General features: G+C 48.5%; 1 protein-coding gene across 1 annotated transcript in view; it reads right to left on the minus strand.

Annotated features, from left to right (window-relative positions):
• PAPPA2 (pappalysin 2) overlaps nt 1-27,948 on the minus strand; it is a 167,144-nt gene that overhangs the window by 132,932 nt on the left and 6,264 nt on the right. Inside the window, exon 2 of the mRNA XM_065409588.1 lies at nt 22,127-23,189. Within this exon, the coding sequence (XP_065265660.1) occupies nt 22,127-23,189 (1,063 nt within the window). The remainder of the gene's footprint in view (nt 1-22,126; nt 23,190-27,948) is intronic.

Consider the following 27,948-nt stretch of genomic DNA (forward strand, 5'->3'; position numbering starts at 1 on the left):
GATTTTCTTGCCAGGCTGTATTAGGAGGAGAACATCACCAGACAGACATTTAAATTATTTTATTTAACTAAAACAACAACGTTAAGTATTCTGGATTTTTTTTCTTCAACAGCAAACATATAATATTTTAACAAAACAAGCATATGTCCCTTGCTTCTCACATTTATCTCCAGACTTCTTCTCCTTGTCCAGACCTATTCCACTCCCAACAATCTTCTATTCATTGAACTTTCTGAAACTTTGCACTTTTAGAGAGAGGTAAGGGATTGACTCTGTGTACACAAATTTGAAGAGGGACAATAGAGTTGAGGTCTGTTATTTCTCACCTCTATATATTATTTATTGATTGATTTTAAAACATTTTTGCTGTTAACAAGCATGTTACCTCTGGAGACACAAATCCACAGTTTGAGAACTGCAAAACTAAGCATCTCTGATGCTATCTTCTAGACTGAGCACTGAGTCCCATTGGGTAGATAGAAAGATTAACCTAAATAATCTATACAGAAGCCTGTGGAACCCCATAAGATTGGGTCCCTAATCCACGAACTATTGGAACTCATTTACAAAACTTTTCTTAATCATTACATGAATATATTGTCTCATATTATAGAATTAGAATTTATAATCCCTATTCCATGATGAGATATCTTTGAGCTATAATGTATCTTAATTAAAACTATCTTTAGATAGGTTTTTTCCTCAAAAGCATTTTATCAAAAAAATCCGATTTTTTTGATTTTTAAAAAAAAATCCTTGATTTTTATCCACCCTGAATAAAAGCCCCGTGTCCTGCTATTGACTTAACTGAGCTAATTCTCCAGAGAAACGATGCATACTGCGTCCTGCATGTACCCATGCACCTCTCCCCTTTCCTCGCACACATTAGCGGGTGGAAAACGTACATCTGCCTCTATCACAGTCAAGGCTCTGTCACACCCCTCAGAGTAATCCACAGATCTCGCAAACACCCTTCTACCAAGCAGAGCTCTCTACTACTTCGACTGTTCAGCACAGCTACACTGGACACAGACCACACTCACTGTACCCGGCGTACATGCAGATAACAAATGCATGGATGGCTCTCCTAACCCAGCTCGCTATTGACAGGACCCTTTCTAATAAAACTCCTGTGTCCTGCTAATTATACAGCATGCACAATTCTATGCTGAAATGATGCATTGAAGACCCATGTAGCTTCTCCCTTTGCTCACACACAGAGGTGCAGAACATAATACCACAGCTCTGTCACACTCCTCAAAGTCATTCACATACATCCTCATATCACAAACACACCTTTACCAAGCAGTGCCGCCACCACTTACTGTAGGTACACCTAACACACTGACTCTGCCTGGAGTGTATCCAAATAATTATCATTGGCTATTGACAGGAGAACAGAGGGAAGGTGGCATGACTGACCCTTATTTTCCCTTTAATAGTGTTAGATGGAATCCTGTGAGTTGTAAAAGGAGGTGAACTATAGGGTTAGCAGAGTAAAGGTATGTGTGTTAATAGGGCATAATGGGGCATTGGATGAATGAGGGCAGAGTTACGGGTACATGGACAACCTTAATTCTGCATTTCCTGGTTTTCAAACGCTTGAGTTCAGCTCAGCGTTCTGCAAGGGGACAACATACCACCAAGCAACCTTAACTCTGCATTAACATAGACTTTTTTGCCATTGAATAATAATAAAGATGCGACCTGGAGCTAAGGGGCCTTCCCCTGTGTGGGACTGGGCATCACCAGCTTCCACCCCCTTCAACAGAGTCTGAGGGATGCTTGGCAACAGGATGAAACCTAAAATTTAATAATACCTTTTCCTCAGTAGATCTCAAAGCACTTTACAAACGAGACCAGTATTGTTATCCCCATCTTATATATGGGAAAACCGAGGCACGGGGATGGGAAGCAACTTGCCCAAGGTCACCCAGCAGGCCAATGGTAGAGCTGGGAATAGAACCCAGGATTCCCAAGTCACAGATCAGTGCTCTGTCCACACTGCCTCCCATTTAGCTGCATTTATTCCTAAAGCTCTCTCATTCAAGGACAATTTTTGCAGCCTCAATATCTGTTAGGGAAAGAACGGGGTGGGGGTGGGGGATTCTTTTCTTCCCAATCTTAAAAAATAAAGTCAAATCTCAGATTTATTTTTAGCTCCAAGAGATTGGGTGTTCCAGCTGGGAGCAGGGGACACTCAAGCCAGCATTCTAATAATGCCTCATTCTTGAATATAAAAAGGACACTTGATAATTTATTGGGGAAGTTTTGTAATGTAATGATTGCATTTTAACCACAGACAAAAAAAATCCAAGGCCGCCTATCATCCCCAGTGTTGCCCTTGGCAGGCGATAATTGCTAGCTTTCGGAATTCTCTCCCCCAAGTCTTCAATCAGCTTTGTTTGCATTGCACTGTTCTGGACGGCTTGAGCTTGGTGGCCCTCAGTACGCTCTCCCCGTGCAAAATGGACAATCCTATTTCCTAAATAAGGGGGTTTGCTGAGCCAAAGAAAACTAAAAACAATACATTCATTTAACAATTCCAATGGTTTCAATGGAGTCTGCCAACCCAAATGCTGTATAAATCATTCCAGAGAGACCTTCTACTGGGAGCTGAAGGAATCCCACCAATTATCTGCCAGTCTCCTTGCTGCCGCTCATTTTTGTTTTGGGGGGGTCTCTCTAGCCGACAGGATGAGAGATGGTGTCCAGTCTGATGCTGGACTTTAAACTCTATGGGGCTGGGCGAAAGCAGAGGCTATGCCCCCAAGGTTGCTCTGCAGCATCAATGGGATGAAGACAGCAGCATCCAGCTGTCTGCAGCCAGAAAGAAGGTCACCATGGTGCAGGGCCTTATACAAGAATTAAAGCTGGGCAAAATTTCATCCCCCGCAACCTCCCTAACTGCTCAAACACATATTGTTCTTTCACAATTGTTAGCCCTACAAAATCACCCCTTTCTTATGTTTTTCTCCATTACAAACATATTTGCTATAACAACAGCTAGCATTTTGCTAGCTTCTCCTCCCATAGAAACCCAGGTATTCTACACATTGTACACAGGGATCATTTCATCCATCTCTTGCTGCAATGCAGCCACCTCTGGGGTGGGGCATGGCAGCTGTGTGACAGCACACACCTACACTGCCCAATAGTTTGGAACATATGGAAAAGTCCAAGGGAATTTAATAGGGATGAAACCGGTAGAGTTCTATAGAAATTGTCTCCCAAACTTGCTATCAAATTCTTAAATTATCCTGCACAATTTAATGAGGATGATATTCTAGCAATAGAATTCTAAAGCCTGGTTTAAAGTTTCTGCACAAAGGCTGTCATGCTCTGTTAAATTCAATAGGAGTTGCCCGTACGTGTTTAAGGCCTTAATTCAGCAGTGCTTAAATGTTTGCTGAATTGGGAACTGAAAATGAATACTGGGTTTGCTTCATTCCTGCACTCCTCCAGTCCAATTCACTGATACTCGTGGAGTTAGACGAGCCTGAACCTGGAGTAACACAGTGGCATATTAGACTCACTGTATCCGACTGAAACTCTGCAAGGTATTTGAGGAAGATGCTATGTTATTACTCACCAGTACATGAGGCTAACACCCCCATCCTTGCAAAATGCACCAGAAGATCTAGACTGGCCTGCACATCAATTTCCTCTTCTGTCTGAAAGAGGAACACCCAGCAGCACAGCCCCTCCTAATGCCATGCTGGAGGGGCACGCTCAGTAATGACTTCGATCCTGACCCTGCAATGCTCACACCTGAATATGGTAACAACATGAACTGTCCCACTGAATTCACTGGGACTGCTCCCATGGTAAATGGAATCTAAAAGTGTTTGCAGAATCAAGGCCTCAGAGCTTCCTGTCGCTTCCTGAATCACGGCCACACCCTGCCTTGCCCTTCCCTGGATGATCCCACACCCAAAACCCAAGTGGGCCTGCCATGCGTAGCATGTGCACTTTGACAAGGTCACAGCCCAAGGCAGTGTAGCGATCAGCTTCCATTGCCCTTTCCCAGACCTTCCTCTTTCACGTCCTCTTTCGGGACTCCTGTAAACCTGGGGAGATCAAAAGCTACAAAGTGCCATTAGAAACATCAATCGTGCAACCTCATCCATCATATAAGGACGTTATCGCCGAACAAAACTATACACCATGTGATATTAATCTAGATACTCCCTCAGCGCAAGACAACTTGCGAGGGAAAAGGAAATAGATGTCACATTCAGTATGGTGGTGTGATGGATGAATGGAATTTGCTTTTGACAGAAAGGAAAAAAGAAAAACTGGCACAAGAAACTCAGGATAAATTGCCATAAAAACATAAGGAATCATGAAAAATAGTGGTAAAAATTAGAAAATCTAAGAAAACCAACAGTGTAATCACAGGAAAGATAAGGCAATAATAACAAACCACTAAAAACGGCTGCTGGACTATGCAATTTCCCTTAACTATCCAAAGGTGGCAAAGGTGTAAAAGGTGAATACAGTACCTTCCTCATTCTCTTTGGCCAATAATTGAGAAATATATCTCCTTTGTCTCTCTATCTAGGTTTCTATCACTGTGGGATGAGAACACCCAGAAAATTGTTCCACCAGCCAGGACTATAAGAGTATATGTCAGCGAATGGCTGAAAGGTGAGTGTGAAATCATTTGAGCACAGACATATTGGGGAAGAAGCTCGCTGGAAGTGCAGAATGGGAAAACGATCACTTTTGAAAATAAAAAAAGGGACTTCCCTCCCATCTAGTGATAGTTCAGCATAAGGAAAATGTGGGTGTATATGTGTGTGAAATACGTATATCTCAAAAGTGTGTGTGAATGGGAGGACATATACAGTATGTGCGGGTAGGGGGAAGATCATTGAATAGGAAACAAGGGATGTGAGATCAATGCTGTGTTTTTAGATTCAGGGCCTTGTTCTCCTTTACGCTAAGGCACATTTACATCACTCTAGAAGAGTAAAGAGGCCTTAGAGCAAACGGGAATAAGGTTTTGTCTTCAAAGGTCTGCAGAATGAAACGCACTGGTCTCTGTCGTAGACAGAGGGTGCAGCGCAGAACCTTTTAAAAAACTTTTTTCTTTTTTAATGTTTCACAGATTTTGGCTCTGATCTGCCACATCACTTTAACACGTTTAAACATAAGTAGTCCCGCTGATTTCAATGGGACAACTCCCATGCTGAAAGTTAAGCATGGGCTTAAGTGTTTTGCTAAATTGGGGCTTTTGAGCAGCTACAAGGGAAAATCATTTTTACATTTCATATTACACTCCAGCACTATTTTTTTAAGAGGTGATAGTGACCTGGCCATCCTTTCTATTAATTCTGTCCATTTCTAATATGGCGGCTAAACAGTGTAGATGCTTCAAAGTGAAACAAAATGTCTGTATTTCTCAGGTCTTTCTGTTTCTTTTATCTTATGTTTTTTCTACTCTTGAAAAGGAAGCTAGAAAACTACGCTCTTTGGGTCTCCAATCATCCATGAGCTAGTCCATTCTGAGCATATTTTTACTCCAAGAACCAATATCTATTATCAGGGGATTCTCTCCTCTTCCCAGATTCTGCCAGGGCTGCTGTCAGAAGGGGTGAGAACAAGTTAGTACTATGGAATGGATGGGTCTTCTTATCTGGGCGTTCTTTTGATAATTCCATAGTACATTCTGTCACATGAGTCTCAGAGTAGGTCCATAGTCATCGCTAAAACATCACCTTCATAAAACACCACCTGGTGTTCCAAGCCTCCTCCATTTATTGACAAGATAATGTCATCTTTCCTGACTTTTTCTTTGCAAAAGATTCCATGACCATTGCAGTCAGAGAGGGCACCCTTGCGAGGTGACTCTGTTCAGGTCAATAGGTTCAGAGTGGCTACTATTAACTCTGACTCTGGCTGAATGGATTATATAAAGAGATTCCATTTACCCACGTGTTCCTCTTAAATAATCCTATTCAACTCAATCAAAGGCCTTCTCTGCAATATACCAGGCATACACTTTGACTGGGCCAAATGGATCCACTATACTCCTCCTTTCTGACGCTCTGTCTGGTCTCAATTAACCATGCAGCAGTGAGTCTAGCTTATTAGCAAGCATCTTGCTAATTATCCTGGCATCACTGTGTAATAGAGAAATATACCTGAAGAGGCACAATCAATTTTATCTTTGTTGGGTTCAAAGTCAATAAGCTATGGGCTTCTCCCATTGATTCTGGAATTCATGAAGATTCTAGGAAACTGTTCAACTATATTACAACACCTCCGTGGAAGCTTTATATAATCCACATGGGAATCCATCAGACAACTGGCAACTTGCCCTCAGATGTTGGGTCAATTACACTATATCTCCTTGGCATCAATAGGTCCATCAATACTTTCATCGCAGATATGGTAAATTAGCACTTGCCATATCTGGTCTTCACCTAGCTGGCTTTCACTTGCGTATCATGAGGTATTAAAATGACAACTGGTTGAAATTTTTCAAATTCTGACAAAATTTTGAAATTCAAGGGGGGGAAAAAATCAGGAAAAATTTCAAAATTTCATGAACTTTCCTCCCCATTTTTCATCCGACTTCACAGAGCTGAACAACATTTTAACATTTCAAATTTTGAAAAGAGAGAAATTTTTAGTTTCAAAAAATATTTTCCTTCTTTTCCCCAACCAGCTCTAATCAAAACTCCGGCACCTCCCATATTCCTTTTGCTCAGTCACTAGGACCTGGTCTATACTACAGGTTTAGCAGTAAGCTGTAGACGTAAGCTGCCTTGAGTTGACCTAGCTGTGGAAGTGTCTTCACTTAAATTTGGCTCCCGCCGACGTAAGTGCCTCTCTGCACTGATTTAGTAACACCACCTCCCCGAGCAGTGTAGAGTCACGGTTGATATAATTAGGACAACGCAGTTTCAGTATAGACACTGAGTTGTTTACACTGACTGTAACTGGCTTTCAGGAGCCATCCCACAATGCCCCACGCTGACAATACAATAGAGACAAGTGTTCCTGGTGAAGACGCACATCGCCAACACAAGAAGCCGAGTGTGCGCACACAAGCATTTAATAACTGTGGTGGCTGTATATTGACTTAAATTAGGTTGACGCAACTTGGTAAGTGTAGACCTGGCCTAAATCTGCCTTTCCCATGCCTTACTGAGCATGCACTTCTTCTTCTCTCTTGCCTCTGCTTATAAGCTAATGTTTTCTTTCCCCTTTAGCACTAACAGTGCATCTGCCAGCAGAGAGTTCTCTGAGCCTTACATTGTCCCCTGAGGGTTGCTGAATTTGGGAGCCTGAGCCATGGGAAGCATGGTGGTGGTGTTTGAAGTGAGGGAGGAGGCGGAGAGGAGTGAGGAGAAGCAATGGGGAGTTCAGTTTCGGCCACACTTAGGTCACATTGTGCCTTCGGTGCCATAAGTCCTAAGCAAGGGACCATGCATAATTATGATGACCCAGAAGGAATGAGATTGTGACTCAGTTATAATCTATCCCTGGTTCCTACCTGTTTCCTATGCCAGCCCAGTTCGTGGTGCAGATGACTTCCCCATCCCTGATGATATATGCAGTGCATTGCAGAGGGAAAAGGTGGTGCTATAGCTCTGCCCACTCCCTGCCCACCTACCGAGAGGGAAAGCAACAGCCTTGCGAAGCTGCTCTCCCCACCGTGCTGCTACTTGTGATAGGAGTAGTGACTGCAAGGACGTCCCAGGACACCTCACTCAGCCAGGGTCACAATCTCGCCTTTCCTTTCCTGCATGAACAGTCATGTGCCAGTTAAAGATCCCTCATACGAATGTGAGATGCGCTGTCTGCAAACACAGGTTCCAGTACATCTCTCACCCTTTCACATCTGCAGGAAAGGAGCCCAAATGAGCTTCAAGCACAGCAGCATCAAAGCAAATGATGGAAACATTCAAAGGGCTATTCAGGGGGCAGGGTTTTCAGTCTCCACCCAGCTCTGCACTGCTGCCTGGTAACAGGATCTGGAGCAAGTGTCTCTGGTCAGTTCTTTTTCCATAGTGAATTTCCTACTGATGAAGCGTGTTGAGTCCCCAGCCCTAGGACTGAAGGGCTCTACACTTACACAGAACAAGGGCAGCAGCCAGGAAATCTCCACATTCTGCCCCATAAACAGATCTCAGACCCCTTTTGGAGGCACCTCACGAGCCCTGCTCTACACCAGCAGAATTGCCTGTTGTTGACAATACTCAACAACAGGTTCAGCTGCACACAGTTTAGCTGCAAGCACAGATCAGGACAGTCATGCACGGCACCAGGAAACCATAGTTAAGAAGTGCTGGAAGCAGACATTGGCTCGGTCCAGATTTCCTGACCAGCATTTGCCTTGCTCTACATTTGCAGTGGCTGAACACACAACTGTCAGTGGGTTTTTCTAGTGTAGACTAGGCATGAGAAAGCAGTTCATGGCCCAGCCATCCCTTTGGCCTCTCTGCTTAGGCTGCCAGGTATGGGGGTGGTTTATGAGATATGGACATTTGTCCTCTGGGAACTGGACTGAGACCCACCAAGTCATCTCAAATCAGATCACAACTTCTGGTCCCTTCTACCTTGCCCGGATTCCAGCTGGCAACCCAGAGGTGAAAAGCTCTATAACCCCATCCTCATCCTCTTTAGCCATCCAGACACCAATGGCTTTCCGTGTCATGTAAACGGTGACACACCGGGATCTGGCAATGCTTGTTGAGTGTTAATTGCTGCTAATGAGCTGTTGCTGCTTTTTTCCCCAAGAGGATCAGTTAGAACAGCACACCAACACAGTAAGCTGTGCGTCTGCAGCAAATCAAAGCAAGTTTATGGATGACTCTGGCACTACACTGTAATAACTTCTTACAAATGCTTTTAATCAGGATCAGAAGAGAAAAGGGCAGAGAGAGAACAGCTTTCCTGGCAGTGTTTGTTTTGGTTACTCACCACTACAATGAACAGACAAGCAACACACCCTTAAAGGCCTTCTAAACCTATGCAAGGCAGATGTCTGGCCGGCTTGGGGAGCTGCTGGACCAGTGGAAAAATGTCTAGTGCAGAATAACTTCAGATAGCATTACTTTTAGAGGTGTTCGTTGGCTGCGACTTTCAATTATTAAAAAGATGTTGCTGACTTTAAATGACTTTTCAAAGTGTTTTAAATCTGAAGTAGGCAGGTGCTGAATTGACATCCCTGGAGGATAAGTCTTCTTTTCACCCAGTGTGAAATTCACCTCTGTGCAGAGGATATGACAAAAGCCATAGCTAACAACTGAGACCCACTGGCCCTCTGTATTGTCCCCTGCACAGAACAGGGACAGCATGGGAAACCAAAGTACAAGCTTCTTCCACACTGCTCTGCCAATGTCCTCAATCTTATGGTGAGTCTCTAGCATTTACCCAAAGTACATGCTGGATTCCGCTAACCAAGGGTCCATAAGTAGAACTTTGGTGTGTAAGTAAGAACAGGAATTACCTGACCAGATCAGACCTGTGTTCCATTTAGCCCAGTCTCCTCCCTCTGACCAGGAAGGTGCAAACAACCCTGAAATGGACAGTCATGGCACAACCTGCCCATAGGGAAAGCCCCTCTCAGATCCCATCAGTTAGCGGCTGACTTGTGCCATTCAGCATGAGGGGTTTTACCTCTTTTTTTTTTTTTTATTTATCATACCTAATGCAATTTTGGATGTTTTCATTATTTCTATAAATGCCCAATCATTTTTTGACTCCTGCTAAACTCTTGGCCTCAAGAACATCTTGTGACAGGGAGTTCCATAGGCTAATTATGCATTGGGTAAAAAAGGGCAAAATTCCTTTTATCAACTTTATAGAGGCTTAGATTTGTAAGGCCAAAAGAGCCCATTACAAACACAGTCTGACCCCCTGCATCACACGAGCCACAGAACCTCACCTTGTCATTCCTGCATTAAGCATGACAGTTTGTGGCTGAATTAGGTTCTATCATTTCAGAAGATCCATCTGTTGCCTTTCAATTTCATTGGAGGTCCCCTGGGTCTTGTATTATGAGACAGGGTAAAACAGGAGCACCTCATTCACCTCTTCTGTAAACATTCATCATTTTACATATCTCTATCATGTCCCTTCTCTACAGTTAACCCAGACTCTTACCTGGGTTTCAGCCTTAACCCCCACCACCACCACTCTTCCTCTGCACACACAAAACCCACTGACCGAGGTTTGGAGGTGCTTGAAACCCAAGCTAACATATCCAGCTGGGTGTGTGGATCGGAGACCAAGAGCCTCTTTTAACTTGGGAAGGAACCTGCCTGCTTTGCAGTGAGGATGCACTCAAGTGCTGGTAGTCCTCCAATGCCCTTCACACAATTCCCCCTAAAGGGCAGACAAGTTCCCCCACAATCTGCATGACCAAACAGAAAAGAATCCTAGAGTGTCACACTGCAAAGAACCCTGGTCTATGTCCCCAACACATATGAGTACAGCAGCCGTGAGCCCCCAGTCACATGGGTAGGGTTTGCAGTGTGGCTGCTCACACCCAGACTAAGCTAATCCAGGTGAACAGATCTGGGTGCCAAGTTAACTGTGCCATGCAGACATAGCCTTATTTGTCTCCTCTTTCAACAGAGCCATCCCCACCTTCTCAATCTCTTCTCCCAAGGAAGTCTTCCAAGTTTATGATCATTCTTGCTGCCCATCGCTTAACCCTCTCTATTTCTGCTAGATCTTTTCCAGAGAAGGTGACCAAAATGGAACCCAGTATTCCAGGTAAAGGCATATCATTGATTTATATAGTGACATACAATGCTTTCAGTATTATTTTCTACCCTAAAAATCTATCCATCCTAAGACTTTGCTTTTTCGACCATTACTGCACACTAAACAGAGATTTTAATTGAGCTGCCCACTATGACACAAACGTCTTCTTGAGTGGTCACAATTAATTTAGATTCCAGCGATGGGTTCAAAGTATTCCTTGCAATATGCATTACCCGTGTATTTGTCAATACTGATTTTCATTGGACATCATGTTGCCCACTCCCCTAACTTTGTTAGGCCCCTCTGACTTCCTCTGAGTTTACGCTAATCTCAACTGCCTTAAAATAATTTAATTTTGCATTACCTAAAATATTGCAGATTGAAAAATAAGGCATGGGGGATTTGGGGGCAGCAGATCTTAGTGTGTCTGTGTTTCCTTACAACAAAAAATAAAACCTGCATGTATAGAATGGGCCGTCAGAGAAGTGAAGTTCTGAACAGCCTTCCAAGGGGAGCAATGGGGGCAAAAAACATAACTGGCTTCAAGACTAATCTTAATAAATTTATAAAGGTGATGGTATGATGAGACCACCTACAATGGCATGTAGCCAATCTGCAATTGCTAGTATCAAATATCTCCAACAGCCAGATATGGGACACTAGATGGGGAGGTCTCTGATTGACTACAGAGAATTCATTCATAGGTGTCTGGCTGGCAGGTCTTGCCCATGTGCTCAGGGTCTAATAGATTGCACATTTGGGGTCAAGAAGGAATTTCCCCCTGGGTCAGAGTGGCAGAGACCCTGGGGGGTTTTCACCTTCCTCTGCAGCACGGGGCACGGGTCACTTGCTGGCTTAAACTAGTGTAAATGGTGAATTCTCTGTAACTTGAAGTCTTTCAGTCAAAATTTGAGGACTTCAGTAACTCAGCCAGAGGTTATGGGTTTGTTTCAGTAGTGGTGGGCAAGGTTCTGTGGCCTGCGATGTGCAAGAGATCAGACTAGATGATCATGATGGTCCCTTCTGGCCTTAAAGTCGATCAGACCACACAATTTTTGCTCCTCTCCCAAGAAAGATAAAAGCACCAGAGCAGTTTGAAATGTTCACAACAAAACCACAAACCACGCAAAGTTCCCTTGGTTTGGAGAGTCATTACAAACTTGAAGCTCCCATCAGAAAAACAAGCAAGTCTTAGCAGAGATCTGGGGCTAGTGTCCAACAAACTGGAGTGATTTAGGCTTTGGCATCAAGCAGGAATCATGGTGTCAACATGAAATCAGGAAAAAACTGCTGTGATTTCGACAGAGTTTGGCTATGAAATTTTGGGTTCGTTCATACCTGAAACTCCAAGTGCAAAGTTCGGGGGGGCCAGAGGCGACAGGTTTGTATAATTTTTGGTGGTGCCCAGAACGGGTCCAAGTCCGGCCCCCCCACCACACACACACCTGACTAAGACTCTGGGAGGGAGTTTGGGTGCTGGAGGGGGTTTGGGGTTCAGGCTCTGGGAGGAAGTTTGGGTGCGGGCTCTGGGATGGTGTTTGAGTGCTGGGTGCAGGCTCTGAGCTGGGGCAGGGGGGTTGGGGTTCTGGGTGCAGGAGGGGACTTGGGTGTTTGGTGCAGGCTCTGGGCTGGGGTGTGGGAGTGGGTGCGGGGCGTGGGGCTGGGCCAGGGATGAGGAGTTTGGGGTGCAGCAGGCTGGGATGGGGGGCCAGAAAGGACTCACCCCAGCCCTCTCCCCGCCAGCAGCAGCGAGATCTGTGGGAGAGGGGGCCCCTCCCGGCCCAACACTCTCCCAAGCCCTCCCAGGCTGCTGTTCAGGAGGTCCAGCCAGGATAAGCCCCCCCAGAGTTGACCTGGAGTTGCCTGCCGGCTCCATGCTCCTCCTCAGGCACAGCAGCCGCCTCAGCCTGCCCTGGCGACGCTCCCTTGTAGCCGGCAGTGGGCAGGCAGGGACGCTCGGGGGAGGCGCGTGAGGGCAGCAGGCGGGGCCGGGGGACGCTCTGGGGGAGGCACGCAGGGGGCGGCAGGTGCGGACGGGAGAGAGACCTGGCCCTGAACATTGGTGGAGCCAGGTCCCCCGGGCCCTGAATTTGCTGAAGCCCGGGCACCACGGGTCCATATAACTCACCGCCCCTGCGGGGGGTATTGATCACTGCAGAGTGAGACTGAAGCACAGGTTTACATGCAACCCAGGGAAGCCAAACTAACAAGCTGGGCATGGCAGTAGGCAAATATTAGGTGTGGAGGCTGTTATTCTGAATTTTAGATATCTATGCAAGTTAAAGTTCTCTGCAAAGCTGCCAGCATTGCCCTCTGTGTCGCGGATTTTGGGCCAGCCGTGCGTCTGTGCTAACGCTGTATGGCAGTAGCCAGCGATGGAACAACTGCTCAGCTGGAGTGAAACCAACAATGGCCTTTCTGCTCAACCCTCCCTCCCTCAGGGCCAGATGGTGGTGTCCATGCTCCAGCCCTGCCGAGGGGACGGTGCAAACCTGGAGGGCCCCAGGCAGACTGTCCAAGATGGAGCAGCATGCTGCCCAAGCCCCGCTCCGTAAGCAACTGCTGCCGTGTGTGACAGATATGACAATATCCTGGACACCCCGTGCTGCAGTAAGTCTCTTACGAGTTCACTGTATTCAAAATGCAAAAGTGTACGTACTCTTGAGGGATTGTACGCATTTCCATGGGGAAGGGTGACCGCAGCATCTTCAGGGGGGTGGCTAGGCAAATTCAGACAGGCTGTAACACCTCCAGAGAGGCTCACATATACTGGTTCAAACTGGGTTCTCCAGGGACCAACAGACAAAGAAAGGACGTTTGGATAAACTGCCTCAGTTTAAACTGACTCGGGGCTTTCATTCTGAGCCAGCAAATGGACAGGACCTTCTGTCCAAGGAGGGCCCCAATCCTTAGGGAAGGGTTGGCAGGACTTTGGTCCCTGGATGCCCCCTAAGACTGAGGGGCTTGTTTTGAGGTGCAGTTGGGATGAACTTGTGAGTCTGAGTGGGGTTTGAAGGACAAATCACCAGCCAGATCCCGTGTGGGGATTGGGACAGAGGGTGATCTCTGGTGAGCTTAGTAGCAGGCAGGCATTGAATTAAATACGTTTTCTCTGGAGTGCTTTTACCGTAGGACTCAAAGAGCGTGCTTAGACAGAGCTGTGTGGGAACTCAACGGTGGCAGTCGCGCTGTGTACTGTCTCGCAGGACAGAAGGGAAGCAGGCCTGCTTAGCCAGGCTGTCTTTTGCGGGGGATATCACAGCAGAGTCGGGGAACTAAGCAGGCTGAAAGCACCCCACTCAGGAGGGAAAGAGCCACATGTCACCACCCAAGAGAAGTGATGGCTGAGGAGTCTGGAGCCTAGAGCAGGTGCCCTTGCTGGACCATAGAAGGGGAATACAGGTGTAGTTGCCTTGAACTGTGACACCATGGCCCTGCCTCCTCCCCACCCCAGTCTGCCTCCCTTTCTGTCTGTACTTGTCAGAGCAGATATCAAGCAGTCCCTGTGCTGCCCAGACTACAGGTAATGCAGAGCTAGGGTAAGGGTTCTTGTGTGCCCCTACACATGGGCTGCTCCCAGTATGCCATAGCACAGGAGAGGATGGGCAGGTGGCTGATACATTAGCCCCTCTGCCAAATGGCACCAGCTTGTATCAATCCCAGGCTGGCATCTGCCCCTGGGTGCAGAGACATACATAGAACACACACTGGCCTACGATTGTTACCATCCAGGTAACACTGGCCTACGATTGTTACCATCCAGGAGGGAGCTCTTCCAGTGGCAACTGGCAGGTTCTCTTGGTTCCTTAGGGGGTCTTTTTATTTACACACAGCTGTGTTGGTGAGCAGACTGCGCAAGGCTGGCCTTGGGAGAGGGCCATGGTCCCAGGCGAGCAATGCATCCACCAGCGTGCACCTCCACGCTCCAACTGCTAGCTGCACCTCCCCGCCTCCGGACTGGAGCCAGCTGCACATGTGCTGACAGAACTGTTCTCCCTCAGAAACCGCTGAGTGGATTAAATCAAAGCCTTTCCCAGGAACGGACCGATTTTGTCAATATTTTCAACGGAAAATTATCAAAATATTTCATTTCAACCATCTCATTTCAACTTTTGTGTTATATTACAATACCAAAGTCACAATTTTTCAACTCATATAACATAATAATTAAAATGATAAGATTGAAGCAAAACATTCCTAAATATTTAATTTCACTAAAAATTCCAAGTTTCAACTTTTCATCCTGATTTGGGACAAAACGAAACACTGAAGTCTCTGAAATTCCCACAGGATGGAAATTTTGGGGTTTGGGGTTTTTGCCAGCTCTACTAGAGGCTCTGATATCTCTGAAATAAACTCTTTGGCCTAGAGATGCTCAGATAGTGTAAATCAGCTGCAATGGTTTACACCAGGATCCTGCCCTTTGTCTCTTGCAATCATGGGACTAAAAGACTCTGTCCAGATATAAGCACAAGTTTCCCATTTTACTGCTTTCTTTTGGTTGTCCATTTTATTTTTATTCCAGTTCTCCCCTCACCGACCCCCACATTAGGCAAATCCCTCTTTAAGTTCCCACGACGCCCCCTCTCCTCATAAATTTTCACTTCAGGATTTTGGCCCTAAAATACTGTAAGACCTGAATGAGTGGGAGTTTTGCCTAAGAAAAATTTCTTGGGCTAAATTCTCTGCTCATGTACATTAAGAATGGTCATATTGGATCAGACCAATGGTCCATCTAGCCCAGTATCCTGTCTTCTGACAGTGGCCAATGCCAGGTGCTTCAGAAGGAATGAACAGAACAGGGCAATTATCGAGTGATCTATCCCCTCATATCCAGTATCAGCTTCTGGCAATTGGAGGTTTAGGGACACCCAGAGCATGGGGTTGCGTCCCTGACCATCTTGGCTAATAGCCATTGATGGACCTATCCTCCATGAACTCATTTAATTCTTTTTGAACCCAGTTATACTTTTGGCCTTCACAACATCCCTGGAAATGAGTTCCACAGGTTGACTGTGTGTTGTGTGAAATAGTACTTCCTTATGTTTGTTGTAAACCTATTGTTGATTAATTAATGGATGACCCCTGGTTCTTGTGTTATGTGAAGGGGTAAATAACACTTCCCAATTTGCTTTCTCCATATCACTCACAAATTTATAGACCTCTATCATATCCCTCCTGAGTCATATGTTATCTAAGCTGAACTGTCCCAGACTTTTTAATCTCTCCTCCATACAGAAGATGTTCCATATCCCCAATTTTTGTTACCCTTTGTGATTGGGGCGCAGGGACTCCTGCCTAATGTTTAGCATGTACAGCAGCAGTCACCCCAATGGGTGCAGTCTGCGGGGGGGAGGGACGACCCCACCTAGTGGCTACAGTTTGCGGGGCAGCAAAACCACCTACCTAGTGAGGTGCAGGGAGGGGGAGGGGAACCCAGGCCCTCCCACTCCACCAGGTTCCAACCCAGGGCCCTGGGAGGCTGGTTCAGCTGCTCACCCGTCTCTGTCTGGCGTCAGCCTCAAGTCAGCTTCCCTGAGTCACTTCCTACCTCAGTCTGCACCCCATCTGGCCACCATCCTTCCCTGGGGAACGTCGCTTTCTCTGCTTCCAGCCCCAGTCTCAGTCGCTGTTGCTCCTCTGCTCCCCGGATCTGTGCAGGTTCAGTTCTGGTCTTCTCCTGGAGTTCCCAGGGAACGTCATCCTCCCTAGCTTGCCAGCCCCAGACTGAGCTGCCTGGCTGGCTTTAAAACCATGCCTCCAATCCGGGCATGCTCAGCAAGGGCAGAGGGGCGGAGTCTCCTTAGCCCAGAGCTGCTCCTTATTCTCCTCCTGTCCGGTGAGGGGTTTATATACCCTGTCACATCCTTCTCTGTACTTTTCCAATTCCAATATATCTTTTTTGAGATGGGGCCACCAGAACTGCATGCAGTATTCAAGGTGTGGGCGTACCATGGATTTATATAGTAGTATTATGATATTTTCTGTCTTATTAACTATCCCTTTCCTAATGATTCCCAATATTCTGTTAGCTTTTTCGACTGCCGCTGCAGATACTGAGCAGATATTTTCAGAGCACTATCCACAGTGACTCCAGGATCTCTTTCTTGAGCGGTAAAACTAATTTAGACACCATTTTGTATGTATAGTTGGGATTATTTTTTCTAATGTGCATGATTTTGCACTTATCAACACTGAATTTCATCTGCCATTTTGTTGTCCACATTGAAGTCAATGGACAAGCAGTGAAACTGCACCAATTTATACCAGCAAAAAATGTGGCCTCTCTTATTTTAGACCCTTTCTCCTCAAAGACTCAAAGCACTTCATTAATGACACATAAATAACAAGAATCAATTCACCACCACCCCATTACACACAGTAAAATGCAGCCAGCTCTGGGGATAGAACACTGTTGGACAGCACGCGGCAACACTACACAGCAGCCAAGAACATGAAGTGAACCATATGAAACTGTAAAAGGAATTTCGGTTGGCAGAACTATTGTCCACTTTGGCATTTAAATGGGACATGAGATTTATCTTCCCTGCTCTTGGGAAAAATGCCCGGGGATTTTTAGTGGTCTCAAGTGGCCACAGCCTCACATAAATGGGTTAGTGCTTGGAAAGCACTTGGAAAATGTAAAGACCTAGAGACACGGCACAGTGAATATTATTGCCACCTGAGTGATTGCAGTGGCAGGAAGAATGTCTCATGACAAGGAGCTCTAACACAATTCCAGCTGTATTACTCAGACAGTAGCCAGGTGGGAGCATGACCATTTGACAGACAGCTCTTCCATCTTCCACTAGTATTTCCTCAGCCCGTCCAAATAAGTGCAAGAAACATTCAAGGAGTCTAGGAAGGAAAACCGAAGGCCAGCAATGTCTGGTCTCTCTTCCCCTCACTCATCTCACACCCATCAGCCCTTTGCTGCCTGTCCTCCCCCATTTCCACTTCCCTTTGCCTTCCTGTACGCCTCTGGCCGCCTCTCTCTCCCACTCAGCAGAGCCCATTTAAAACTCACATGAGTTCCAGTCACCTTCACAGTCCTCTTTCCTCCTTCTCCCGAGGGTGTCAAAACAAAACTCACGAAACACAAACCTTCTGCAATTCCAAACAAACCCATAGTCCTGCGTCGATCCCAGCTCTGTACAGTTTCTGTTTCCTTGGCTTCCCTAGCCTTGCTGCCCCTCTGAGCACGCACACCCCCACCCCACCCCTGCAGCTCCTTGCTGCCCTTTATTTTCAGTTACCCAAAACCTCCCCAGTGAGGCTTAGCACATAATCAGCGCTGGCTCAGCCCCAGGCTCTCCAGCCCCTTGTTGGGACGTGAGTCGCGGATCCCTAGAAGTCCATGTTGCACCTTTTCCCACCAGGTTCTGCTACTTCACCTACTTGTCTTGGCCACTGGCAACTTCCACTCACAGCTTTCCACCCGCTTAGAGAGATTCCTCCCTCCACAGTCACTGAGACCTGCTACATCCCTTCCCCAGGAGCATCTCAGTGAGCACCCGATGCAACGGAAAGCCAGCCAGGCCGAGGCAGAGAGAGAGAGGAGGAGGTTCGCTCTGATGTGAAGAAAGAAAGCACTAAAGAAAGCATGACATGTCCTTCCAATCACAATCCAAAAGGCACCTTTGGCATAGCCCCGATGGCTGGAATGAAACTGGGCAGCCCATTTCCCTTCTGGGCCACAGACTTCCCTGGGCTCAGCTCCCAACTGACAGAGAGCCTGGGAAGGAAGCAGGCTGCTTTTGCTGTGGTTTTGTTTGCTGACTCAGGGAGATCTGTGCGAGCGCCTGTCTCCTCCCTTCACCCACCTAGCGGCATAGGCTGCATGAATTCTCGATGCCACATCCATCTCCAACAGCGACACCATCTGCCTGTCTCTTGGGAGGCAGTGGGTAGTGCCCCTCCTCTAGCAGGAAATCCCAGTGCTCCCTGTGCACAGGGGTTAGCTTGGAATGAGCAGGCTTGTCTCCGGCCCCAGTGATCCCATCCATGCCAGTGTCGGTACGGATACAATTAAGAGGTTCAAAAGTGACTTGGTGAGTTGGGTGCTCAAACTAGGACACCCGAAAGGGGCCTGATTTGCAGAGAGCAGATAATCCATATCCCCTTTCAAGTGTCTCCAGCCAGGCCTCAAGAAGCATAGGTCCCCCCAAACCACTGGGCACTTTTGCAAACATAGGTCGTATCAATACAAGGATGCAGGGCCGGGTTCTCCACCGTCTCACCTCTTGCGAAGTCAATGACCCCATGCAGACGCGGTGTTGTGTGTGGACGATGGTAGTGTTTTAAGTCCGTTTTGCACAACTGTGATTGACAACAGCAATGGCAGGGCAGTGAGAACCAGGCCCACAACGTACCCTCCCCCCTTCCTCCCCCCCCCTCCCCCGTTTTCATCAGCAGAATGGGGCTTGCTCCCTCTTGTGCTCAGATCCTGTGACACACACACACACCATGAGAGGGGTAGGGATTGCTGCCCTGCACGCAAGGCCAAATGGGGACCATGCCCCTTAGCACTGTGCATGGTTCTTCCTCGTGCCTGCTCAGCTGTCTCCCCCTGACCCAACAGCTCCCTTTAGTGGTACAGGGCGTGCCCGGAGGGCGAGGCTGGGTGACTGGATCCTGGGATGATGCACATTGTTTCTTCGCCCTGGGGAAGGTGATGCAGCCTAGGGCTGTGCAGTGTCTCAGGGCCAGGAGCCACGCCCCCCTTTCTGGGAATGCAGACCCTGCTCGGCACACTGCTGGCTCAGGGCAAACAATTAATAACAATACCTGCAGTAATGATTAATGGCAACTGCTCCCTCGCTGGCACAGCACCGAATGCCCCGCGGAGACAGCTGGAAAGAGACACCTGTACAGTGTGATTGATGGTGTTGAACTTAACAGCTGGGCTGCCAGGAAGAGGTGGAGGAGGGCTGCCATGAGCACAGAGTTGCAATGGGGCCATGGGGCATCTGCATGGACAGCCCTGGCGTCATGGGTACCCAGGATCTGTGCGATCCCCAGGGATGTGCACGGCTTGGGGGTGGGTCCCATAGCCTTTTGCACAAGAGGGAGCAAACCCCATTCCCTGATGAAAATGCAGGGGATGGTCTGCATGACTCCTTCTGGAGGCAAGGTGGGTGTGACGCTGGGCAAACCAGGTGCCAGCAAATGCCGAAGTCTCCAGGTCTCCACTGAACACTGACAAATGCATAGCTGGGATCAGTCTGGCTCACCTGTGTGTTGGTGGTGTTAAAATGGGTATTGGAATTATAAGAATGTGTTTAATGTTTAGACTTGATTGGATGCTGGGGAGTTGCCACCTGCAGTAATCTCCCTTATAATCTCTGTATCCCATAACCATAAGATAATATTGGACTGGTCGTAGTGTGAGCCTCTGTGTAAACCACCAGACAAGAGCAAGACATTCAGTAGCATGAGCTGCTGGTCTCCACAGAAAGTGCTCTGTCCTGTCCAACAGGAAAGGTCCATCGACACCAGATGGACTATTGTGGGAGGTTAAAAAGGACAAAATACACTGGTTGTTCTGCCCTTCCCCACACGAAGACAAGTCATGCAAATGGATTCCTCCCTTCAGCTGAGTGTACAGCTCAATGCGCATGGCAGGAGGGGGATAAAAACCCCAAACAGAAGGAAGTGAGGATCCCTATGCTGCTTGGACTCTGAGGGGCAAGTTTGCTAGGTATAAGCAAGAGATCCCCAGTACTTAGCCCTAGGTAGCCCAAAGGATCATACAGAGATTGCTTATTATAGAAGCTTCTATTATTTTTTGAAACTTAAGATTGTAACTCATTTGTGTATGTATGCTTACCTGCTTTAACCCTATAAAAAACTCCTGTTTCCTTTTCTTACTTAATAAATCTGTATGTTCTTTATTATAGCACTCTCTTTGGTGTAAGATCTAAGGTGCAAGTGACCTGGGGTAAGGAACTGGGAGTCACCTGAACATTGCTGTAATTATTAATGTCAGGGACCATCTATCATAAAGATAAGCTTTCCTCAGGGGCAAGTCAGATGGGCATACCCACGGGGACTGTCTGTGATTCCATGTTTAGGTTGTCATAGTACCTGAGGAGCGTACACCTGATGAGTGGTTGGTGAAATCTAAGTATAAAACTCAGAGCCTATTAGGGGTTAGTGCCCTGGTCCCTAACCATCTGCCCTGAGGTTGGTACCCACTCTCTTGAGTCATTGCAGGCAAGATTACAGTGGTGCTAGAGGTGCACAAGGGCTGGGCCAAGAGATCTGCCACCTTGTACAGTTTGCAGGTGGGAAACCTGCCCTTAGAGGCCCCTTGAGATTCACAGGAGGTGGGCTCGCTCTTCCCTACAGCATGAGATTCCAGGGGGATCTCTCCAGATGTTTCCATATTATGGAATTTATTTGTGTGATTCCCATCTTTTCTGCAGAGCTCTGAAATCCTGACGAGTTGCAGCTCCTTCTTTTTATGCATCCCTCCCCCCCTGCACCTTTTATTTTTGTTTGTATCTTGCACTGAGATAGTGTGGGTCTTTTAACAACGTTGAAAGGGTACTGATGGAGAAGTGTTTGCAGTATGCACACCAGCTCTCTGGAATACCACAATTATTCGCATAGACACAAATGGACAGATTCTGGCTTCTTGGTACCATGCTGACATGGCAAAGCAGCAGTGAACTTGGCTCAACTGCAGTGATGCCAAGTCGCTGGAGGGCAATGGTGAATCCGATTCAGAGATTTTTACACCAGATGAGTTCTATAGCCTGATGCTAAATTTGTTTCATCTCTGCTCACCTGGTCTCTGATCCTAGTTATGTAAAAATGAAATGAATTTCCTAGTTCCTATTGGATGTTTGTCCATCGAAAAAACAACCACTGTGAATTTGGCAAATGGCAGGAGCTCCTCAGAACAGGCCCAGGACTGGAATAGCAGGGGCTACAGATGAGGGCTAAGGTATGCTGAGAGAGAGATGTAAAGCCGGCGCTAGGCATAAGCAGACCAAGTGATTGCTTAGGGCCCTGAGCAGCGCAAGGGGGCCCCCTATTTGCTTTTGATTATAAGAACGTGTCTGTTTTAGTATGGGGTGGGGGGGAGAAATATTCCTGCTAAGGCCCCTCATGTGCTAGCACCGACTCTGGAGAGGTGTATGGAAGAAGGGGCTGTGTCAGGACTGCAATGGTGGCGCTACATGTCAGGGCTCAGGTGCACTAGAAGACATGGACGTGAGAATAGAACAGCAGGGAGTATTGGCGGTCTGGACAGAGGTGCGCTGGCAGAGCCGTGTGTATGGGGAGCCCAGCACTGGACCAGCAGAGGTATTGCCTGGCCTGCACACAGGTGCCCTGATAGAGCTGTGTGGGAGCCTACACCACCCATGAGCCTCCCCATGCCCTTGCCTACCGTTGGGGCGAGTCTGGGTCGAAGCAGGTCCTCCGGACATCAGCCACCTCAGGGTCGCAGCAGTCCCCGTCGTCGAAGTCGTCCAGCATGTTGTTGCACTCCATGTGGCAGACGCCGTCCCGTCTCTTCCAGGAGTAGCAGCGCCCTTGCAGGCGGCAGTCGCCCCCGTCATAGCCGGTCAGTGGGTGCTCGCACTCAGGGTCGCAGTGGTCGTTACCGATCTTGCTGGGCTCACAGTTGACGAGGATGGTGCGGTGACGCAGGGAGGAGTTGTGCACCTCGTGCAGGCTCAGCTGCCAGCTGATGTTGTAGCGGGCAAAGGCCTCGCTCAAGGCCTGATGCTGGCGTGCCACCTGCTCCCGGCTGACAGTGGGGTGGAGCCCCTGGTCGTCGTGGATGTTGACCACCCGATACCGCACCACCTTCTCGCTGCGCAGTGGCCAGTGCCCGTTGTAGTGGGAGATCAGCTCCACGTTGTCACAGGCTGTTTGCCCGCAGGTGGGGGGCGCCAGTGGAGACAGCAGCTCAGGCTCTGGCACATGGAGGGACTCGAGCAGCGGGTAACCCCCATCCTTGAAGGCCACCCACTGCTCCTCCAGGCGGGTGAAGCCAGCCCCAAGCACCATGGCAGCTTCCGCACCCTCGCTCTTCCATAAGAAGCCATGCTGCAGCCTGGCCTGGTGCAGAGCCACGCTCCAGAGTGCCAGCGACGCCAGGTGCCCGCGGAAGTTGTGCCCATCCTCGGAGCTGTCCCCTCCCAGAATCAAGCTGCGGCACGAGGCCATGAAGGGACTATGCAGGGCGCCGGCCTGCCAGTCACTGTTGCCCACCCGTACCCCGTCCAGGTAGAGCGTCATCCACTGCCCGTCGTACGTGGCGGCCACGTGAGTCCAGGTGTTGAGCTGATAGCGGCGGTAGCCAGACACCACGGTGGCTCTCCTCATCCGGTCTGTCCTGAGCAAGAAGAAGAAGCGGGCATCCTTCCTCCCTGGGCGCTGCAGCGTGCGAATGCCCAGCGCCCAGCCCTTGTCGCTGGCCGTGTGGGAGCAATTGTCAAACACACCTGCAGGGGGCAGGAGAGAGCAGAGAAGGGACTCGTAAAACGTAAAGCAAGGGACACGAAAGACTGTGACAGGAAAGCATCCAGGCCAAGAGACAGGAGAGCTGGGACTCCTGCTGCTATGCCCCACAGGTTCAGAGGCAGGGGGAGGAGGATCTGGTGGAACCTGCAGAACCTCTTAAACCTTCACTCTGCTGCTGAGCTAAAGGATGCTCTGGGGCCTGCTATGGGAACCAGAGGGCTCCATGTCCTGGTGCCCTGTCCCGAGGCTGCAGCCATTCCACAGCATCCTCCTGGGGATTTCTCCCCCTCCTGCCCAGCTGCCCAGCACAGCCCACATCTCGCGGAGGGTGGGTAAGCTCATGGATAATGTAAGCCCTTTCTCGAGGCCTACACATGCTCTCCCCACTCCCCAGCCACCCATGCATGACCCGTGCCCTTGGAGAGTGCTTCCAAGGGCCATGCGCTACGCTTCCTTGACACAAGGCCCTGAACGAGTGCAAGCGCCCACACCTGGCACTGTCACAGAGCTGCTGCCACTAGAGTCATAACTTTTGTTGACAGAGCACTGTGGGCTGGAATCTTGCCCTGCTCGCCACAGCTGGGCCTGGTGGGCACTTCCCCGGAGACACTAAAGCAATGGCCTAAAGACGCTCTGCATTTCCTTGAAATTCATAGCTGCCACTGGCAAGATCGCTGCGGGAACCCATGCCACCAGGTTGGCTAGAGAACCTTCCACCAGTGGAATCCTCTGGCACTTCCCAGGCATGGGCGGTGCGTTTCATAGGCCAGGGGAGGCTAAGCCTCCCCAAACAGCCAGGCATGGCCCCACCCACGCTCCGCTCCGAGGCCCTGCCCACGCTGCTCCTCTTCCCGCCTTCGCTCAACCTCTCCCCCGAAGCTGGCGGGGACCGGGGCTGGAGCTAGGGTAGATGGGCTGGCAGGCTGGGACTCAGGGTGGCTGGGGCTGGGCTCCTCCAGCCATGGTGGGGAGCACGGGGCTCCGGCAGGGAAGGGGGGCAGAAGGGGCAAAGCTGGGGGCTAGTCTCCTCGAACATGCGATTCATGTGCCGCCCATGTTCCCAAGCCCTTAGGCGACCCAGAAAGCATTGCTGTCTCTCCGGGTAGGGAGGAGGTATCTAAAGCAGCAGCGCAGTCAGGAGAGCAACACCAGAAGCAATAACTCAAAACACATGTCATCTGTTTTTCTGTTGGGGGAAGGGGCAGGGAAGGGGAATCTTGGCCAGATTGAAAACACAAGCGTAAATGAACCTGATCTGAGTCAAGAGAACAGGCCGCCGGGTGCTCTGCTGGGTGCCACTACTGTCTGCAGAAGCAATTAGCAGGTGGAGGGACAGCTAGGGGAGGGGAGAGATGGATGGGAGAACAGGACGGAGAGTAAGCGAAGGGAGAAGGGAGGGAAGGAGAAAGCATGAGAAGCGAGAGTGCGAGTGTGAGGCGAGCGAGGTGTTTTTGAGCAGCTCTCCGTACAGTGTTCCTCTGGGACGGGATTAGATGCTTCGCTTTTTATCTGCAGGCCAAAGCTTTTAAGAATTAGAACACGGCAACCCCAAGCAAAATAGACTCCTCCAGGAATTGTTTCCCTAACAGCTTCTAGACAGATTTATAGCTTTCCTTTACGCTCTAGTTTTCTTCTCAGTCATGCACTCAGCATGGGTGGGCGAGGGTCAGAGAGGGAAAGGAAGGACTCATTCCCCCTCTCCAGACCTGGTACAGCACAGACAGGTGTGATGCAAGCCACCTATATGCCGCAGCAATGCACCTCAGCCCAGCTAGAGGGCAGCCGGCCAGGCAGGGCAGGTGAGTCTCCAAGTCTCCCATATTTTCCCCAGGTATAATTCATTTTCAGTGGGTTTGCACTAGTGGTGGGTTTGGCCTCAGGTCTCTTTGCACCTACCCTTACATGCATTTGGGGGAGGGGGGCAATTTTCAAAAGTGCATACGTGACCAATGCACCTAAATCCCATTGGCTGTCATTGAGACAGCCTCCTAAGGATGTACATCACTTTTGGAAATGGGCCTTGGGCTCCTAAGTCACTCAGGGCCAGATCTTTAAAGGTATGTACATGCCTAATGAAATTTTCAAAAGCCTCTAGGATCCTAACATCCGTTGAAATCAATAGATGTCTGCGAAAATCCAGCTAGGAACCTAAATACCTTCAAAAGCTGGCTCTTCGGCATTGTGTAAACGTTACCCTTCATGTTTCAAAACCAGCTTAAATTGAACTGGTGCAACTTTCTCCTGCAGACAGGGCCTTCAATCAGTGTTTAAAGAGATTTAGCCAAAGCGGTGCAAAGCCCTGTGTGGACACATTCAGTTCTGTATAAAGCAGGCCAATGTCAGTTTGGCTTAAACCAAGTCGTAGTCTGTCTAATTTAGGGGTTTATACTGCTGCCCATCACCGGAGTATGAGAGTGTTACCTGACTTGAGCTAAACTATAATTAGCCTGGTTTACGCTGACATCAGTGTGTCCACACAGGCTTTTGCACCAATTTAACTAAATCGTTTTATTTAAAAATTACACCTTAAAATGAAGCCAGTGCCACTTTCTCATGTAGACAAGTTTGGCCGAGATTTTCCAAAGTGACTGGGGCCTCAGAAGGCATCAACGTGTGGGTGACCAGTTTGAAATACCTTTCGAGAGAGTGGGTGCTCCGCCTCACACCCCTTTTCAAGGGTCTCTAATTGGGCGCATGAAATCTGAGGCACCCAGAATCACGGTTCCCTTTTTAAAATCTTGGCCCTCACCTAAGACCAACAGCTCACGGCAGCAAAATGGAATTCAAACCGTCTAGAAAACCCAGCAAACAGAAAAGCAACTGAGCCCTCCAACCCCTGTCTGGGGATCCCGCCTTGAAGGGAGAGTTCATGATAACTCTTCAACACCACTACCCTCCCTGCCTCTCAGAGCCCCAGGCCCTCCTGTTCACCACCGAGACACATCATTGCCAGATGTGGTGGCTCCACGCAGAGACATCAGACACTGCTAAGAGTACCTGCAGTGCGTTATATACATGCCTTTCATATGCGCACCCTTTCCTCTTGTCACAACTCCAAGATGTCCTATGCTCCAATACCACTCCTGAGTTTTCCCTCTGTCTACACCTGGGGCACTTCTCAGTCTCCTGCCTCAACGCATCTCTCTCTGCTCCTGTACTACAGAGTGACTCCCTTTTTGCTAAGGTCTTGTCTACACACAGACATTGCCCTGGATTAATGTAAATTGGTTTAGAAACAGATCAAGGCCTGGTCTATGCTAAGAAACTAGGTCAGTATAACTCCCTGAGCAACTCAGTTAAACCAACCTAACCCCGGGTGTAGACAGCGCTAGGTCGACAGGAGAATTCTCCCATCAACCTAGCTGCGGCCTCTTGGGGAGGTGGATTACCTACGCCAATGGGAGGTAGCATCTTCGCTGAAGCGCTACAGCGGCGCAGCTGCAGTGGTGCCGCCGTAGTGCTTTGTGTGTTGACAAGCCCTTAGTTAAACTGGCGTAAACCTGTGTTGACATACTTATATTGCCTTAAATCTGGCTTGTATCAATTTCCCTTTCACCTGTCAATTACCTTTAATTTGCAAATGCAGGCCAAATCAATACAAGCCAGATTTAAATTGATTTAAGAGGGTCCACATGCAAGGATGCATTGGCTCAACTAAACTGGTTTGTAGACCTGGCCTGAGACTTACTTACAACCAAAATTGTGCAAGTTTCTCTACACACAGACCAATGCATCTCAAGTTCACAGCACCCTCTGCCATTGCAGTCCTGTCTTTCTGTCTATTGCATATCCGACCTGGCCATCACCATGGTATCTAGGCATTATGTACACAAACGAAGGAGCAACAGTGATCTGGAAAGCTCATACTTTCTATCCCTCCACAGCCGTCACGGTTCTCCTCTTGCTTATGTTCCCTGGGGAAGTCGTAGCTGGGCGGTCTGTGGTCCTCTCTATTTCAGGGAGGCCTGTGCAAAGAGATGTGGAGGAGGAGGAGGAGGAGCCATTCATCCTGACCCTTTGGAATATGTTCAAGGAAAACAAGCAGACCCAGGTTAAGCAGACCCACTCATTCCTGCCAGGTCTCATAAACAAGCCAGCCTTGTGGTCAGCTATGCCAAAGGCTGCTAATACATCTCATATATGACATCAGCATGGATGTTCCTTGCGTGTACAGGTCACCCGCTGCCATGCTAAAACCAGGCACGCCACCACTGCACTTCAATCCCGACCTATAATACCTCTTGATAATCCAGGCCAGCAGCTCTGCCCTTGCACCTGACCTTCAAAGATTTCAGCAAAGGCAGGGCCAAGTTAAAGAGGAATTCTGACCCAAGTTTTGGAGGCGATGACATGGAGAATTACAGCTTAGAAAATAATCCACAGCAGCTGCCTGTTGTGGTGTTTTCAAGAACTGAGACAAAAAGAGAGGGGAGAAAAGGGGAACAGAGAACAGAAGCTGCTATTCGCATAACTGATCATCCGGGCTAATGCTAGACATGTGTCCCAGAGGAGACTAGGACAAGGCATGTGTATTGGGCATTCCACAGTGGAAGGGACGAGGTGAAGTAGTAACGCCCTGGGAATGCAGGAAAATAGAGCCCAGCCAAGAGAGCAGAGTGCTGGGGATGCTGCAAAAGAGGGAGAGAATAATCAATAGTCTCAAGAGCAGCAACGGGGAGAGAGCAGGATCCATGCTCAGATGCGAGGAACAAGGCATCTTCAACTCCTAGAGAAAGGTAC

The sequence above is a fragment of the Emys orbicularis genome, chromosome 8 (genome assembly GCF_028017835.1).
Source record: "Emys orbicularis isolate rEmyOrb1 chromosome 8, rEmyOrb1.hap1, whole genome shotgun sequence".
In the NCBI taxonomy this organism is placed as follows: Eukaryota; Metazoa; Chordata; order Testudines; family Emydidae; genus Emys; species Emys orbicularis.